The 18,858-nt window shown below is 52.2% G+C and overlaps 1 protein-coding gene across 1 annotated transcript in view; it reads left to right on the forward strand.

The window, feature by feature from the left end:
- Nucleotides 1-18,858, forward strand: part of AHRR (aryl-hydrocarbon receptor repressor) — a 78,270-nt gene that overhangs the window by 32,802 nt on the left and 26,610 nt on the right. Inside the window, exon 4 of the mRNA XM_039238021.1 lies at nt 434-537. Within this exon, the coding sequence (XP_039093952.1) occupies nt 434-537 (104 nt within the window). The remainder of the gene's footprint in view (nt 1-433; nt 538-18,858) is intronic.

Raw genomic sequence — 18,858 nt, forward strand, 5'->3', positions numbered from 1 at the left:
GTGGTCTGAGTTATGTAGACCAGCAGTGCTGAATTAGGGCACCTGCAGGAGCTTGGATCTCCAGAGAGGACCTTTGGGGACCCCTGGGCGGGGTCCCTGCGGCTGGGCAGGATTCTGAGGGGTTTGGAGGAGGGGGCAGAGAGCATTTTCTGCAGAGCAGAGTAGGGGTGGGGTCCTCGAGGTGAGGCCCAGCCCAGATGGCCTGGTCTCCTGAATGTCACACTCGGCGCCCCCACCTGGCCGCCCTGGTTGGCCTGGGTTCCAGTCCCGGCGGTGCTGCCCCATGCATCCCACGGAGGAGACCCCGGGCCAGCTTGGGAACGCGGATTTGCCCGCAGAGGGTGGCAGCTGAGAACTTGGGAAACAGAAGAAGGTAAGCAGGCCTGGGGCCCAGGAAGGGCGCTGACGGACTCGCTTTGTCCTTCTCTGACAGCCGTGCAGAAGTGCCCGCCGCAGCCGGCGGCTGCTGCCCCGTCACCGGAAGACAGCGGTCTGAGCGGAGGGTCCGCTGTGCTGGAGGGAAGGCTGCTGCTGGAGGTGAGTGCCCTCGCCCTCTGATCACGGGCCTGCCACGCTGCGCGGGGTCTGTCTCCCCGCTGGGTCGTCAGGTTGGACCATGACAGTGAACTGGGAATGCTGCCCTGGGAGCGGCAGACGATCAGGCGCAGAGGCCCAGGGGAGGCCCAGGGGAGGCCCAGCGGGTTGGGGCAGTGGTGGCCCTGGCCCGTGCACCTCAGACATAAGAACCGTTTCTCATTCTGCAATCTCTGGTTTTACTTGTCAGTCGATTCAGCAGGACTTTTAAAATTGTTATGCATATTAATGACAGAATTGCACACTGAGCTCCCAGTGTGCAATACCCAGAGTGTGTACCCAGAGTGTGGCGGGTACGCGCGACTGGCCCCGTTATCGGTATTACACGTAGGGCAGTGGGGGCCGGGGTCAGCCTTTTCCCGGAGAGGGGCCTCTCACCCTGGTGACTCAGGTGCCATGCCCGTGCTGACCCTCTCACGGGGCCTGCTTCTCTCGGGGCAGGGGAACGCGTGGCTCGGTTCCTTAAGCAGGACGGGACCGCCAGGTGGAGCTTTCCGGACTGGGTCAAGTCACGGTGCACAGGGCGAGGGGGTTGCTGCCTGCGTCAGCGGCTGAGACAGGGCCCTGGTTTTCCCCATCTCACGAGGGGCTGGGAGGGTGCAGGCTGCCTGGGAGCCCCTGAGGCCGTGCTTCCCCTGGCAGTCCCAGAGGGGCCGGGCCCCACGTGTCCCCCGTGGCCCCGCCCCCCAAGGTGAAGCATCCTCGGCTGCTCATGCACCCTCGCCCGTCCATCCATTAGGCTGGTGCCCTAAAGCCATTTGCTGGCATATTGGCTCCTTTTGATGCTGATGAAATGGAGTCTGCTTGGAGCCCATCAGCTCCTTCTCGGGGGTCCCCCAGCAGCCTCGCTCAGTGTTCTCTTTGCACCCCAGCTGCCCTGCCACAGCCAGTGGCCTGTCCCAGGCGGGTCCTGGAGGGCAGCCCCGGGTTCTTGCCCACCAGCCGGCCCGTGTGCTGCCAGGTGGCCCAGCTGCTGCCCTGGCGCCTTCACTGCGGGAACGATCTCAGAGGTTTGTTTGGGAGCCGGTGCCCCTCCCGAGGACAGAGGACAGGGATTGTCCGCCAGGCTCGCCCCCACCCGCTTCTCACTGCCCACCCTTCAGTCTGCTTCCCACCTGGGCGCTTTCCCTGACGCTCTCAGTGGCTTCCCACTGTGTGTGTGAATTCCTGGGTGCTCAGCTGTCTGGCATGTGGGCTGTGGTGGTGGGGATACGCCCCTCGGGCACCTCAGCCAAGACGTCCCCACATTGCCGCACCTGAAGGGAGGATGGAGGAAGGGTGCTACCATCTGTTGACTGACAGATGGGCAGATGGAAAACATCTGGGCTGACTGGAGGGGAGCCGGAGATACTCACGGGTACCCCAGGATCTGGGGGTTCCTACCTGCCCACCATGGCCCCTGACCCCCCATGGCCCTCCCATAATCTGCATACCCCCTATGGTCCCCACAGGGACCCCCCATAACCCCATGATCCCCCGACTTCCCACAGTCCCCCATGACTCCATGGCCTCCCATAGTCCCCACAGGGATCCCCATGACCCCCCATGGTCCCCAAGGGACCCTCACAACTCCATGATTTTCCACAATTCCCTATGGTCCCCCACAATCCCCATGACCCCCCCATAGTCCCCAAGGGAACCCCCCATGATCCCATGGCCCCATGACTCCCCACAGACCCCATGATTCTCTAGGACTTCCATAGTCCCCACAGACCCCATGGCCCCCCCATGCACCGCTATAGTCCCGTATACCTTCACAGCCCCCCACGGCCTTCACCCTGCTGACGTGATTATTCTCATGAAGATCACAGAGCTTACAAATCACTTCCTTTTTAAAAAATAAAAAAATATGAGCAGGTATATACTTGCAGTTTTCTGGGTTAGTGTTGGATTTCTATGAAAATTCCATATGGCGGCCGCCTGGGGACTCCATGCTTAGAGCCCCTGTAAGTTTTCAGTCCTGTATGGAGCAGACCAGGAGTCCTAACAGCAGAGAAGCCTTTAGAAATACTGTGGTTTCAGTAGAGGAAATATTTCCACACTTCATTATTTACCATGTTTTACGGAAGTGAATTCTTAAATATTAATTTTCCTTTAAAGTTGGATTTTTCCATCAGTGCTGGTAAGCATGGGGCTAGAAAACATTGTGCCAGCTTGAGTTTTATTCTTGGCAAAAGATAACTGGCATGGCTTTTTTTTCGAATCCATGCTCAAAAATAAGATAATAAAATCTTAAACATGAGATCTTTGTTAAACTGTGTTCCAAGTATAACTACAGAAGCGTGTGCACACGCACCCCATCTCCTGTGAGAGCCCAGGGGACTGTTGCACACCACCCTCCGGCCCCTCTGCTGGCCCTCGGGGGCCCTCCTGCTCCCCGAGCACGGCCCAGATCTCCCCTGGGGACCTCACGGTGTGGACGTATCAGTTCCAGCACAGCTGAAGCCCAGGGAGTGGTCCAGCCTGACCCTCGAGAGCCGACCAGCTCCCTGGGGGCCAGGAGGGTGGCACCCAGCACTGCACCTGCTCCTGGCCCGGCGTGTGGACCTCTGGGGCAGGACCCGAGGCTGCAGGTCAGTTTGACCCCGCACGGTAGGCTGTGCCGCTGTCCCTCGTCCCATTCCGTCTTGGAGACAGGGCCAACAGCTCCGGAAGCTTCCTTCCACCACCTCTTGTAACACCTTCTTTTTGACCACAGAAGTTTCTGGAAGTTCCCTTGGATTAGAAGCAGGCTAGGTTATATGGTGAGGGTTCTCCTCACACATTTCTAGTGTGGCAGTTCTCAAACTTTGGGATTAGAGACTCTTTTTGAAGTTTAAAAATATTCCCTAACAGCAAAATAAACAAATCCAGCAACAATAACAAGAAAATCCAGCTTTTATTTCTAATCTTCAGTCTCTTAAAGACAAACTGGAAAAAATGAGAGGTTTATGGCAGGCATCATAAATTCATAAAAATTTAGTGCTGGCACAGACTTTAAAGGGCCTGTGGTCTAACGTCCACTATTTTAAGATGAAGAAACCAAGATTTGGAGCAGTTGGGGGTCCAGGATCCCTGTGGGGATGGGGCTGGGCCTGGCATTGCTTTATCCGTGGTTTGTGTTCTTGGGTCCCTGGCCGACTCAAGAAGCCAGAATGGATGGCCAGAGGGGCCACCGGGCGAGGACTTTGGCATAGACTCTAGGCATGGGACAACAGAGGAGGCACGGGGTGGGATAGGTAGGTTCTGGAAACACACACATTAGATTGTGCTTAGCAACATCCTGGGCTTCTGTTCCTCCTTTTAAGGTGGTCTGTAGTGTTTAGCGTGGACATGGCAGCTCGTTAGCGGTAGCTGTGGAGTCGGGCCTACTGGGGGCCAGGCTACCAGCCACCTGACCCTGGCCAGAGTTCAAGTGTGCTGTGGGTGCATACTCTAACACTTATTTTTAAGTTCACGCATGCTAAAATTTGTTCTTATTGGCAGTGTGGTGTGGCCATCATTGTAATGAGGACACAGAACAATTCCAACATGCATGAGTTTCCCTGGTGCTGACCACACGGGGGGCCCCGGCCACCAGAGCCACGTTCTCCTGCACCTGTGGCCTTCTCCCACCGCTGTTTTCAGGATGCTCAGGACGTGGGCTCCTACAGCGGGGAGCCTGGGTGCCAGCAAGATGCAGGGCATCCCAACCACGTGGCTGCCTGGAGCTCAGTCGGTTTTGTGCTTCCGTGTGCAGGGACATCTCAGTGTGCTCGTCCACCCGACTGCTGAGGGACATTTGCGTTTCCAGGGTTTGTGTTTATAAGTAAAGCTACAAGCAGCCACATGCAGGTCTTCTGTGAGTGTAGGCTCTGGTGTTCTTTTGGTGATAGCCACATGTGTGCTTGCTGGGTTGTGTGGCCAGTGTTTGGTGTTGTGAGGCCCTGGCACACTGTTTCTCCAGGTGACTGTGCGGTGTCCCCACAGCGGTGAACAGTGCACGTGCTGCACCCTTGATGTTGGCCGTATTAGCCTCCCTCAAAGCCGTTTTAAGGGAATCTCATTACAGTTTCGGATTCCATTTCCATCATGACTAATGACGCTGAGCATCTTGTCAGGTGCTTGTTTGCCATCGACAGAGCCTCTATGCGAGCAGCCTGCTCAAATATTTGCCCATTAAAAAGATCAGTTTCTTTCCTTCCTTACTATTTTTTACATAGATGATAATTTGTGTCACTTTTGAGAACTCTACCTAACCTGGGTTGCAAAGATTTTTATTTTGTGTTTGCCTCCAAAGCTTTATAGTTTAGTGTTTTACATTCAGGTTTATGGTTCATTTTTAGTTAACTTTGCGACAAGGTGGGATCTGAGCCGAGATGCCCTCGTTCCGCACATTAACGCCCTGGTGTCTCAGAGTGATTTACCCCCTCTCCATTGAAGTGCCTTTACACTTAAAAAAAAATATCTTGTGGCCCTATTTTTGTGAGTCTGTTTCTGGACTGTGTTCTGCTGTTGAGTGTGTGCGTGGCCTTACACAAACAAGAACCAGCCTGTTTCAGTCTCTGCAGCTTTATAACAAGTCTTGAAATCAGAGAGTGTGAATCTTCCAATTTTTGTTCATTTTCAAAATTGTTTTGGCTATTGTGGGTTCTATGTTTTCCTGCATATATTTTAGAATTTGCTTGTTGCCATCTACAAACCTTCCTGCTGGCCTTTGGGCTGGGATTGTGTTCCATCAGGAGGTCAGCTCATAGGTCTCAGCGCAAGCCGCCGTCTCTCTCCCCTTGTTGGCTCTTCTTCTCTCATCTGTGTGTGTGGTGTGTGGCATGGAGACCCTGTGTGTATTGATAATTATACCTAAGAATTTCATATTGTTGTTGCTACAGTAGACAGAACAGCTGTTTCATTTCAATTTCTACTACTGTATAGAAATACAATTTACTTTTCTAGATTGACTTTATATCTGAACTTACTGAATTTATCAGTAATTCTTGGAGACTTTTTTGTGGAATCTGTGGGCATTTTACATAGATTATCATTTTGTCTGAGAATAGAGACAGTTTTTATCTACCTTTTCAGTCTATACACTTTATTTTTCTTGCCTTATTGCCTCCTGGGGCTTCCTGACGATGTAGAGGAAAAAGGGGACATCTCTGTCTTGTTTCTGGTCTCAAGGAAAAGCCTACAGTCTTTCACTGCTAAGTATGATATTAGCTTGGGCTTATTTTTTGCTTTCTGTTTGTTTTGTTTTTTTGTAGATGCTTTATATCAGATTAAGAAATTTTTCTCTATTCCTTATTTTCTGGGAGTTCTTATTACAAATGGGTGTTAAGTTTTGTCAATTGCTTTATCTGTGCCTACTGAGATATGATCATGGCTTTTTTCCTTCAATCTTTCAATACTATGAATTACCTTGATTCATTTTCAAATGTTGGCCCAAACTTGCTAATTTAGAATAGATATTATATTACTGGATCAAATTTGTTAATATTTTGTGGGAATTTCTGTGTTTATGTTTATAAGAAATATTTTTGTAGTTTTCTTGTAATGTCTTTGCTTTTGGTGTCATGCTGACACAGGCTTCATTAAATTAGTTGAGAATGCTTCCTTCTCTCATGTTTTCTGGAAGAGACTGTATAGAGGGGGTGTTATTTTCTCCTAAAATGTTTGTTAGACTTCACCAATGAATACAACTTGTCTGATTTTCTTTGTTAGAAGACTTTAAAGTATGGATTCAATTTCTTTAATCAATAGAGGACTACTCAGTTATCTATTCTAGTGTGAATTTTAGTAGTTTGCATCTTTCAAGGAATTGGTCCATTTCCTCTATTTTCCTGAATTTGTGGGTGCAGAACTCTTAAAGGTTCTCCCATGTTGTCTTTTTAATATCTATCAGAATTTCTATATCTATAAGATACAGACATCTATAAGCCTCTATTGAGAGGCTATATCTCCTTTCTATTTTCGTTGGTAATTTGTGACTTCCATTTTGTTCTTAGTCAGTTGGGCTAGAAGTTTATTCGTTTTATTGATTTTTTTCAAAGACACAGCTATTGGTTTCATTGATTATTGCTATGGACTAGATATTTGTATCCTCCCTCCCAATTAACGTAATTCAAATTCATATAAGACTGGAAACCCACTGTTAGGAGTTAGGGCCTTTGGGAACTGCTTAGGTCAGGGGGGGTGGAGCCTCATGAATGGGATTTATGCCTTGTAGAAGGGACCCCAGAGAACACCCTTGTCCCTTGTGCCCTGTGCAGTTATAGCAAAAAGCCATCCATGAGCCAGAAAGTGGGTCCTTACTTGACTGCTGTCACTGGGGGAGGTGTTCTATAAGCCTCAATTACATCAAGTTGGTTGACAGTGTTCAAGTCTTTTATATCCTTGTTGATTTTCTGTCCAACCTCAACCTGAGAGACAAGCGTTAGCATCTTCTAGTATAATTGTGGATTTTTGTATTTCTCCTTTCAGTTCTATCAGTTTTTGCTTTATGTGTTTGGGAGTTCTGTTGAGGGGTGCATACTCGTTTAGAATTATTTTGTTTTCTTTATGAATTGACCCTTCTATCATTACCATTATATAATATGCCTCTTTATTCCTGGTAATGTTCCTTGCTCTGAAGTCTGCTTTGTCTGATAGTAATACAGTCACCCAACCCTTATTTTTTTGAAGTTTGTTTGTTTATTTATTTTGAGAGAGAGAGAACGAGCGAGAGAGCACATGAGCAAGGGGAGGAGCAGAGAGAGAGGGAGAGGGAGAATCCCAAGCAGGCAGTTCAAGTTCGTGACTGAATGCAGCTCAGACAATAGAAATGTACTCTTCACAGTTGTGGAGGCTGGGAGTCCAAAATCAGTGTCCTTGGGCTGATTTTGGCAAAGTGTGGTGAGTGAGTTCTTTCAGATGCTCTAGGGGAGAGTGTGTCCCATCCCTCCCCTACATCTGCTGACGGTCAGTCTTCCCTGTGTCTCTGTGTCCCTCTTATAAGGACACCAGTCATATTGGATCTAGGGGCACCCTAATCCAGTGTGACCTCACCTTAATTTAATTACAGCTACAAAGATTCTATTTCCAAATAAGGCCGCTTTGCAGGTCCCATGAACCCATGTATTTGGGAGACACTATTTAGCCTGGTACAACTGTCCATTTTACAGGGGACATGCTTCAGGTGAGAACGCAGATTAGGGCAGAAACTCAGGCTTCTCCCGTGTCCAAGACCCCGGCCCTGAACTGCTGTTGAAGCCAGGGCTTGGAACCAATGCACTGGGGCTACTCAGAGCCCCGAGGACTTGCCTGACCCATGGACAGGTTTATGAGGCAGATGCTGTCATTGCCTCCACTTTACAGATGGGGAAACAGAGGCACAGAGTAGTTCTGTAAGCTGTCCTGTGTCACACACTAGCAAGGGCAGAGCTGGGACTGGTCTTCCTGAAGAGCACTTTCAGGGCTTCAGTTACAGGCCTCAGAGCCTTTGGGGATGGCTGGACAGAGTGGTGTGTGTCGGGCTCAGGGATGCAGTCACGGAGGCCTGCCAGTCCAGCTGGCCAGACGAAAACAGGGACATGGCAGGAGTGTGCCATGGCCCACGGGGCTGGGTGCCTGAAGGACACTGGTTCTCATGGGCAACATCAGCATTGTAGAGGGTTTCCTCCAAGCATTTCAGAGAAGATATGATGGAGCCCCATCAGAAACCCCAGGGCGAAGGACCCCAAGCATCCGACGCTTCAAAGGGAAGACTGGCCAGGCCAAACCACAGTCGACCACAGGCCAGGGTGAGCCCGGCATCGCGGTGCACTGAGGGGCTTCTTGGGGGAAGCCAGCCCTTATGTGAGTTCAGAGGCGATGTTCTCATGGGTCCTGGTAAAGCCCAGGTGTGGGGACATAGGGCCATCAGAGGCAGCCTAGGCTGAGAGGCAGCTTGGGGAACAAATGGGAATTGACTGCAAATGGGCCTAAATGGGTGATTTTATTTTATTTTATTTTAATTTTTTTTACTTCCATCCATGTTTTTTTTAAATAGTTTATTGCCAAGTTGGTTTCCATATAATACCCAGTGCTCATCTCCACAAGTGCCCTCCTAAATGGGTGATTTTAAAAGGAAGAGCTGTGAGTCAGAGAGTCAGTAGCTCCTTCATAAGTTTGCAAAATTCTTGAAAACTGAATGAGAGAGGTAGCTGTGGAAGTCGTGTGGACGGTGGTAAGCAGGCGCTGGACCCTGGGCCCCTGTCCTCAGAGAGGACTGCAGTTAAAGGCAGCACACAACCGGCACACAGGGGCCTCTGGTAAAGAGACTCAGTCCAGGCACACGGCGCTGTAGCAGGGCAGCGTGAGCCACTGAGGCCTTCCCACGCTGCACCAGAGTCGGGGTCTCTGGGCGTGGCCTGTGGGTGGTGGTGCCGCACACAGGGTACTGACCCTGGCCCAGCCCCTCTGTGGAGCCCGGCAGCTTAGAAGAAGGAGCTGAAGATGCTGATGTTGGGGCTCCCCCAGCAGAACTCGTGGCCCTGCTGTGCATGGCTGACCCGCGTCTTCTCAACTCCAGTGCTCACGAGGGCCACAGACCCTTCAGACGAGGGGCTCCCTCAGGACTCAGGAGGAAAGGCAGGTCCAGTGACCCAGGGTAACAGCCAGCCAGCTGACGTTGGGCTCCTCAGAGAGAAGAGCTTCTGTGGGTGCCACAAAAGGGACTATTCCGAAGTTTTGTAAAGGGTTCAAGAATAAACAGTATGAGAGTGAACTTAGGAATGGTAGAAAGACCAAGAATTAATGCTGAAGGGTCACTTCAGCTTCTCCAAGAGGGAAAGGAAACTAGGTGGAGGATATAGGCCCTGGGGGCTCCAGTTCCAGAAAGACTGGGGAGGAAGCTGTTGACAAGTTTTCCCAGAACCAAGGGCTGGGTTTCCGGCCTGGAGGTGCCCCCTGCGTGGCCGGCACAGTGGATGGAAAGGACCAGGGTGTTCCGTCTTTCTGAAATTCCACACCTCTGGCCCAAGAAAATCCCAAATGCTCCCAGAGAGAAGGAGCAGGTATCAAGAAAAGTACCGCGCCTTGGGATTCTGGGCGTCACCAGGAGCGCGGGCGGCCAGAAGGCCATGAGGAAGTGTGTGCAGAGGCGGGAGGAAGGTGATGTCACACGTGGGCCCCACAGGCCTGCCGCCTGCCAGGCTTGGAGGGTGAGGTGGACGGAGGCAGCCTCAGCCCCCCAAGCCTAGAGAGTGGCTTCTCAGGAGGAGGGTCTCCTCATGGGACCAGGGCAATGTGGAAACACAGGCGTGGGGCCCAGAGCCCAAGGCCCCCCAGAGGGGGAAGAGAGGAGACTGGGCGTCCACGGGAGGGGCCTCTGCGTGACACAGAGCTGGGTGTGGGTACGTTGTGGGGGCGCACAGCCGCCTGGCTCAGCCCGTGGGTTTATGCGGGGTTGGGACACGGCCACGTGAGCGTCAGGGCCCGGAGCTGCTGCTCTGGGGTGGGCCCATGGGTCAGTTCTGACACAGCCTCTTAAATCTTGCTCACTTGACTTCTACCCTTCGTCTCACCAAATTCTACTTCATCAGAATTAAAACTGCTCCTGGCTTCCTTGTGGATCCTTGCCGCTGGGTCGACCTTCACCGATCTTTGATTTTCAGCTCTTGTGTCTTTTTAAACGTGCTTCCTGAAGACGTACACGAGCGGCGTCCGGTCGCAGCTGCGTTTAGCCTCTTGGTACCTGCGGAAGTCACCCTTATGTGGGGCTGGTTTGTGACGCCATATTTTATATTTCCCACTCAAGTTTCTCTCTTTGGCTCCCTTCTGCCTTCCTCTCCAGTTTTCCAGGGAACAGACTGAGGTTTCTAATGCTGGTTTAAAAGTTACACATTCTGCCTTTGCCCTTATGGGGATGCCTTTAGAATAAGGCCTTTTCAGTTGGTTTTCTCTGATTCTTGGGCTCACGGCACACTCTCAGGCCTCTGGTCTCCTGGACGCTGCACGTCGACTCTGTCTTGAAGTTGAACCCTGCCCAGCACGGCTTGTCTTTGGCCCTAACGTCTTAAGGACACCCTCCTTGCCGCCCCCTGTGGCCTGGGTGTGTTTCTCTCTGGAGTGCTGTCCCTGGAGTGTGGGCAATGGCTGTGGGTCTGGCTGTGACACCTCCCTCCCTGTGTCCACTGTGGGTCTGGGTGTGACACCCCCTGGGTCTCAGGCTGGAGCATGTTATGTCTGCCTTCACATTTGGATAATTATTTGTTCGAATACAGGATTTTAGGTTCAAAGTTTTTCCCTTCAACTTTCAAAGACATGGTCCGTTGTTTGCAGCGCCTGTTGCGGCTGCTGCGGTGCGTTCGGGTGGGGTCCGAGCCTCACCCTCTGCACATGCAGTGCGGCCCTGTCGGGGGCTCCTGTAGGTTTTCTCCACGGCTTTGATATTCTTGAAGTTCACTACAGTGTGTCTGTTGTTTGTTTCAGCTGCTTGCTGTGCTGGGTCCTTCCATCCAAGGTCTTTGGTCCTCAGTCTGGACATTTTATTTCTGTCTTCACATCAAGTGCTGCTCTTCTTCCCTCTTGCTTTCATCTCCTAAAACTGCTATTATCCAGATGCTGGTACTTCCACAGCCCCCCCCCCCCCATCTGCTGGTTTTTCTTTCAGTTCTGTTTGGTCTTCCCCCCCTGCTGCCCTTCAGGGGACGGTCCCTCCCCGGCCGAGCGCTGCGCGTGCCTGCCCATCACACCACATCCTGGGCTGTTTTATTTCTTTGCTTCCAATTTCATACCTACAGTTTCCACTTGGTTTGTTTGTAATATTTCTTGTTCTTATTTCATTTTGCTTATGTCTTTTCTTATTTCCTGAAATGTGTTTTTTAAAATTCATACTTATCTCTCTATTCCGAGTCCCCCGGGCTGCCCCACATGTCCTACCCCGCTCCGCCGATGAGCTATGTGCTGGGGCAGGCAAGGCTCAAGGAAGGGAGGGGATGCTGGCCCCCTTGGGAGGGAGCCCCCGCCTGGGCTGCTTCCTCCAGCTGGCCCCGTCCCTCTCACCCCTGCCTGCCTCACCAGGGGAAGCTGCCCCTGGGCGGTGCGGGGAGGGACCGCAGCAGAACAAGATTTCTTCTTTCCACCTTTCTCTGACTGCCCCCAAGCCCCTGCCCTGGCTGCACCCCAGTCCCCTCCACACTTCCTCACCCCAGCTCCAGATGGCCTTTCTGGGATTCCTCCTTTTATCATCCTGGGCCTGATGTTGGGGAGGAGGAGTTAGGAAGCCCTGTGTCCATGTTTGATTAAACCAACTGTGTGTGGGAATGTGGATGAAAAGGGTTGTGTTTAGTGTACTGAATTGCGAGCTGCAGCAGGATTCTCAGGGGAGGGGTCCCAGAAGTTCCGGGGCCTCGGGGTGGTGACACACGGGGCGCTGTCTGGGGGGCCCAGCAGGTGATGGGGTGTGGGCTGCTCAGCCCTCGAGAGAGCCTCACTTGTTTCTGTCTCCCTGTAGAGCAGGCTCCTCCTGGTCCCAGGCTCTTCTGGTCCTTATGCTCCAAGGAATCTGCCTTTGATTATCTTCTGTTGTATCTGCTGGACCCACTCTTCTGAAGCCTCTTTTGGCTTCTTTCAGGGGTTCACCAGACATGAATAAGCATGGAAAGCAGAGGCCTCATGCCAGAAGGGCAAACCTGCGTCCTGCCGCTCTAGTACAGCCCCCCACCTTACCGTCTGTGGGCCCGTGCCCCACTGCCAGCCTGACAGTGAGCATGGAGTGTGCCAGGCTGACCTGAGGGCACTGCCCCCCAGCTCATGTCACTTCACAACCTTGTCCTGCCCTGGTCCATGAGGTTGTGCCTCCTGCCCCATCCGGTGGCCTCCCTGGGGTCAGAAGTACATGGATCCTGACCCCATCTCTGAGGATGGATCAGGTGGCTGGGGCCTGATTGGGCCTGGCCTTTTTGTGGCTTTTAGATCATCAGGATTCTCCACTGTGAACTCCCCCGCCATCTATTGGCCTGTAATCATCCACCATTTGTCCTCTGACCAACTACCACGAACCCCACTGTCCATCATGAAACCCTGACCTTCCACCATGAATCCACCAACTGTCCACCATGAACTCCTGGCTGACCACCATGAGCCCCCAACCATTTACCATAAACCCTTGACCATCCACCATAAACCCCTGACCACCCACCATGAATTCATGATCATCCACCATAAACCAAACCCCTACCCAGCCACCATGAGCCCTTAACCGTTCACCATGAACTCCTAACCATCCATAGTGAACCCCAGACCATCCCCCATAACCCCCCAACCATCCACCATAAATCCTTAAGCGTCTACCATGAACTCCTGACCATACACCATGAATCTTGACCATACATCATGAACTCCCATTCATCCACCATGAGCCCTTGACCATCGACCATGAATCCTGACCATCCTGATGAACCCTTAACTATCCACCATGAATCCTGATCATTCACCATGAATCGTGACTATCCACCATGAACTCCCAACCATCCACCATGAGCCCTTGACCATTGACCATGAATCCTAACTATCCACCCTGAATCCCCACCATCCACCTCTGACCATCCACCATGAACTCCTGACCATACACCATGAACCTCCGACTATCCTCAGCCACTGAGTTGGGCTCACTGGGTCCCTCTCACTTAGTGATCGTTGTGCTCACTGTGGCCCTGCTCTGTTGTAGGCTTTCACAGGCTTAGACACGTGTGTCTCAGGTCCTGCCCCCCACTGAGCTCACAGTTATTGAGAGGGTCCACAGCAGGTGATTTCAGCACAAGATGAGGAGACTGAGCCAGCCTCTGGTAGGGAAGCCCCATGGAAGGAGCATAAGCCATGCTTACTTAGGATGCCGCATACTGTAACTCTTGTTCACTTCACCATTTCAAAGTCTGAATCTGTGGAACACTGAGAAAGTGCAACCCTGAGTCATCATGTGGAGTTTTAATTACTATGGGAGGAGCTGGCATTTGTAGGACCTTCCAGCCAGCCCTGGGTCATCCTGGGTTCATGGGGCAGCAGCTGAACCTCTGGGAAGCTGAGAACCTTCCTGTCACCTGGACGCTGGAGCGCCTGTTCTGTCTCAGAGCATCCCACCCCAGGCATGCTGGGGGATTGCCCACTGCCAGCCCAGCTCACACCCTGACTCCTTATGAGGAGGCGGCCAGCACCCTGCAGGTCTACAGGTTACCCTTGAGGCTCTCCTTCCTGCTGGTGGTTTTCTGCCCGGAGGGGTCTATCCCCAAGCCACCCCAGGCCCCAGCACCACCCCCCTCCTCCCTGCTATTCACAAGTGATGGGGGGCAAAGCAAGGCAAAGCTGGATCAGACTCTCTTGGGTGTGGAGCTGCCCGTATGTGGAAGAAAGGTCTGGAACTCGTCCAAGGCAGGCTCTGACCCAGAAGATCTGGAGTTGACCCATGGTAGTCAGGCCGAGGCTGGTGGTCTAGGACACGCTCGCAGAGTGAGGTCAGAGATTTCAGGGTCAGTGGCTGCAACCCTCCAGCCATCAGGATGCTTGTGAGGACAGGCCTGCTTCCTCCAGATGGACCCTCAGACTTACCAATAGCATTTATTTATTGATTGTCCCTAACTGGGCTGGCTTTTCATGAACTAAACTTCACACTAAGATGTTTGTACTCAGAAAGTAGATCCCAGTTTTAAAATATAGGCTTTGTTCTCACTTTAGGAAATGATTTCAACCCTTCTGGTATCAAATCACATGTCCAGCACAAGATCTTGCATTCTAATTAAACTATGGATTCTATGGATTCTAGTACAATATGGATTCTATGCTTGCTCTATTCTGGGCAGGGCTCATTTTGGGATACTGTCATTCCCATTTTTCAGATGAGGAGACTGAGGCTCAGAGAGGTTATTTAACTTGGCCAAGGTTGCACAGCTGAAAAGGCAGCACATGGTTGAAGTGTCTGTGGAATAGCAGCTTGGCACCGGGGAAGGGAAGGAAGTAGATGACACGGCAGTCTGCACCTGGTTCGGGGCTCCACTCCCACGGGGTACGGGGCGGCCGGGATGGCTCCAGGGCAGTTGTCCTTGCTGATAGCCCAGGACCCCACCTGCCCTATCTTGGCACCTCCCCCTACCCTGGTGTCTGTGCCACAGAAAAGTGGCTCCCATGGAAAATAAGGCCCCAGGGAGCCCAGGACAGCAGACTGACCAGAGCCGCGCCTGGGTTGGAGCGAGGGGCTTGGGGTCCGCACCTGCCTCCATCTCTGCGGTCCCACCAAGGTCAGCCAACCGCATCTTTCAAGAGCTGTTTTCAGGCACCATTGCTGCTTCGTGGCAGAAATTCAAGGCTGAGTTTACTGTTTGTGGGATCTATAAACAGCCAGTCATTCCGCTCCCTCGCACGCACACAGGCCCCATGGAGAGGCCGCGAGTGATCTGGCTCCAGCAAGGCCGAGCGGCTGCCCGGTGCCCGCTCGCTCGCGTGACTGGCGCGGGCTAGGCCTTGTGTTGTTGCTCCGTAGCCATGGCTACGGCTCTCAGGGGAGTGCTCGGCTCCCCACGTCCTTTTATTCTAGGGAGGAGCGATGAGGGGCCGTTAGAATTGTTCCATTTTCTGTGACCTTGACAAGACGATCTTTGAAGTACTTGCTATTTTTTCTGCCACGGGACTGGACGAAATCAGGATATGCAATGGGTTTGCCAGAGGAAGTCCCAGGCTTTTCAGATGTTTGCCTTTATCCCCACAGGGGGCTTTGGGTGGTGGGGCCGGCGGCGTGGGAGGCACGGGCACCGCAGCCCTCACCTGCCCTGACCCCCGCTGCCTGCTACACGGCAGGTGCATGTTTCGTGACTTTCAGTGATTGAACAGAGATGTGATTTTTTTTGCCCTTTAAAAAAAGTTCAGTCTTAAGTTTGGGACCAAATCCTTTTTTCCACTTGGAAAAGTGAGCTCATTTTCCATGTACCATGTTTGAAAAAACACAAAACTCTTGTAGGATTAAAAAGAGACCGGGAGAAAACAAACGTTGGCGATGCATATTTGAAAGATGGTCCCACATGTGTAAAAGTATTTGGCATGATGATTCTGGACCAGAATGTCAATCCGATATTGAATCCATATGACTCGGCAAACAGCATTTTATGGTCTTTTTTCTTTTTTAAAAAATTTCTGCTTTGTGAGTTAAAATTAAGGTTGTTTTTGGTTGTGACTAATCTTATAAAATCTTTTTTAAGAAGGCGTTTTATATACTCGAGCCTTGAGCCGTCGTTTGGTCTTTGAACTGTTATTAGCAGGACACCATCGGGGCCCAGCAGCCTCCACACGGGGAAAAGACATTCAGGGAGTTGGTGGAGCCCTGGGTGCCCCTCTTCCTCTCTGGCTGCTCTGGGGGGGGGGGCTGGGGCACCTCCTGCCCCTTGAGGTCACCGCCGCCAGCACCGCGTGGCAGTTGCTCTGACTGCCCACCCTATGAGCATGTCTCCTGACCTCAGGGCCTGCCATTGGCTTAGGTTCTCAGCTTGTAGTGGTGACAACAAATAGTGACTCTGGTAGTCCATTAGCAGAATCGGTGGCCTCCTAACCACCCCTCCATGGACCCCAGCGTGGCCCCACCACCCTCTGTCCAAATCCCAGGGATGGGGCTGCAGGGGCATGGTGGTCGGGTGCTCCATCCTGGGATGCTGCGCCAGCACCAATGGGTGTGAGCCGCTGTGGGACAGTGCCCTGACTTGCCCAAGTGTCCCCATCCCTGCATGGGAAGTGGGTGGCACCAGCCTGTTCTCCCTGCCCTGCCACTCTGAAACCCACAGCCCCCACGGGCGCCAGCCCCCAGGGCCTCGGCTGAGCACGGGGCAGGGTGGGGGCCAGGTCACATCCAGGCAGAAAGGAGCCCCGGCTCTTCCGTGGTGAAGTGCCTGGAGCTGAGCGCCAGGTGCCCCCCTTCCTCTTAGCCAGGTCCCCACCCTGTGGGGCGGCAGTGTGCTTAAACGTCGTCACAGACCTCCACACCTCCGCGTCTCAGGCGGTGAAGACAGGTCTTTTGATAAATGATATAAACAGATAAATCCCCAGTGTTCATAGGTGCCTTCCCCCGAGTACTGTGTGTCCAAGAACAGAGGCACTGGGGCAGGGAGTTAGGCAGGTATGTATGTATGTATGTATATTTTAGAGAGAGAATGGGTGGAGGTGGTGGACAGGGGCATAGGAGGGGAGAGAGAGAGAGAGAGAGAGAGAATCTTAAGCAGACTCCACATTCAGACACGGGGCTCGAGCCCAGAACCCTGAGATCATGACCTAAGCCAAAATCAAGAGTCAGACACTCAACTGACTGAGCCCCCCAGAACCTGACTTAGGCACATTTACAAACTCTCAAACAGCTCCGAGGACGAGCTCCGGGCAGATGCTGGACTCCACTCACCACTCGAAGGTGTTAGGATAGTGGGACCACACACTTCTCTCTGGGGCTGGACATTTATTAAAATGACAAATAACACAGTTTATTTGATTCTTAGAGATGTTTTGGTGGACCTTCTGTTGTATGGGGTCAATTTCCTGTTCCTCAGAAGTGCATTGGGGTTCAGGGGTAGGGGGCTTTGCAAGAATCATTTAAGTCCATGGCCCCGGCTGTGGGGCTTTGGGAGACGGAGGTTTCTTGCCCAGAAAATCCAGCACAAAGTCTGAGTCCTGTTGTGAAGTCATTGCCCCGGTGTGTGTGCCTCTGCATCAGAAAAGTGTCCAAAACTTTGAAACGTTCAAGTCACAGAGGAGCCAGTCCACTCCAGGATTATCTGGAGCAGATGGTTTTATATCAGAAATTTTATCCTAACTACCTGTGAACACCTAGCTTCTCGAGTGATTTTATGGCTGGTTTTGACATCTTCCTGCATCTCTCTCTTGAAGACCTCTGGCAAATGTTTATTTTACATTTTCATGAGTGCTGTGACTTTCCCTTTTTGAATGATGCTTCGGTGGCTGAATGTGTGGCTTTGTAGCAGAGCAGGCTCTGTGTGAAGTCCTGGGACCTTCACGTGACATCGTCCCATCACTAGAACATGCTAGAACACACTAGCTCTGGTTGGTGGGTGCGCTTTTCCTACACCTCTACCCCTCATAGGGAAAATACACATCTGAGGCAAGAGTCGCATTGTACCTTGAAAGAAGAAGACAGAAAATCTACAACAGTGTTCTCTGAAAACAAAGTAGGGAGCAAACAAAAGATAAGGCATCACGCAGTAGAAGACACATTCTCTGTGGACAGGTTCTGTGTGGCTCCACGGGACGGAGGCTTGACCACAGCGCCTTGGAGGCTGGCAGCTCAGGGCTTGAGCGGGGATCACGATGTTGGGGATCTCTGGCTGGCTCCACCTCTAGCCATTCCTGCAGGAGGCTCCCCAGAGCCCAGCTTCTGCCCTGTGGCATGAGGGAGGGGGCTGTTTGTGGGCACATGTGATGTGACTCTGAACAGAGTCAGGTCACACTGGTGAGGGAGAGCGGAGCTGGGGGTGGGGGTGTCTGATCCACTCATTTCTGCAAGAAAGTTTTAGGAAACCTAAATACAGAAAACCAAGTTCCCCAAGCCATTCCAGACCACAGAACAGGAGGCGAGAGGGTAGTGGCTAATTCTGTGAGGTCAGAAAACCATGCACTGAATGAAGCCTGATGGAGGGCACAAAGGAGAAGTCAACTCATCTCCTTGTGACACTAGATGAGAGAACTCTAAATGAAGCCACAGCGGGTTGACTCTGTCTGCCACAGAAAGGATGAGCCATGGTGGCCGTGGGAATAAGGTGATGCTCGGCGTCAGGAGCCACTGTCAGTTCATCAACCCCGTAACCTGAAGGGGCAAACGTCACCTTGTGGATGACCCTCCAGCCCTGATCAGACAGACGGACAAGCACAAAGCATAAAAAAAGCTTGACAAAGCATCATTTATTAAAAAGCCCATCTTTGTCCCAGCAGTTCGGGTGACACCTGCTTCCTATGCCCCCTGAGCTGGGGCCTGTTTCTGGACTCGCCATGCGGCCCACTGACCGAGCTGCCCACGGTCACTCACACTGGCACCAGCCGTTGTGACTACAGAGGTCGGCAGCACACGCCGGTGTGTGAATAAGACAGCCCGCCCTCCTCGCTTTTCCTGTGTTTGTAGCTATTATCGCCTGTTTCCCGCCTGGACTTCGCGTCGACTCGCCTGCTCCGTGCGCAGGGCGGCAGTCTGCTGCTGGGTTCGCTGAGGCGGTGCAGACATTTTCACAACGCTGAGTCGCCTTGTCCAGGAACAAAGGATGTCTTTCCATCTGTTCAAATATAATTTTGTGTCTTGAGAGGTTTTAAGTTTTCGGC

This window comes from Hyaena hyaena, unplaced genomic scaffold, assembly GCF_003009895.1.
Source record: "Hyaena hyaena isolate Hyena2069 unplaced genomic scaffold, ASM300989v1 scaffold_134, whole genome shotgun sequence".
Classification (NCBI taxonomy): domain Eukaryota; kingdom Metazoa; phylum Chordata; class Mammalia; order Carnivora; family Hyaenidae; genus Hyaena; species Hyaena hyaena.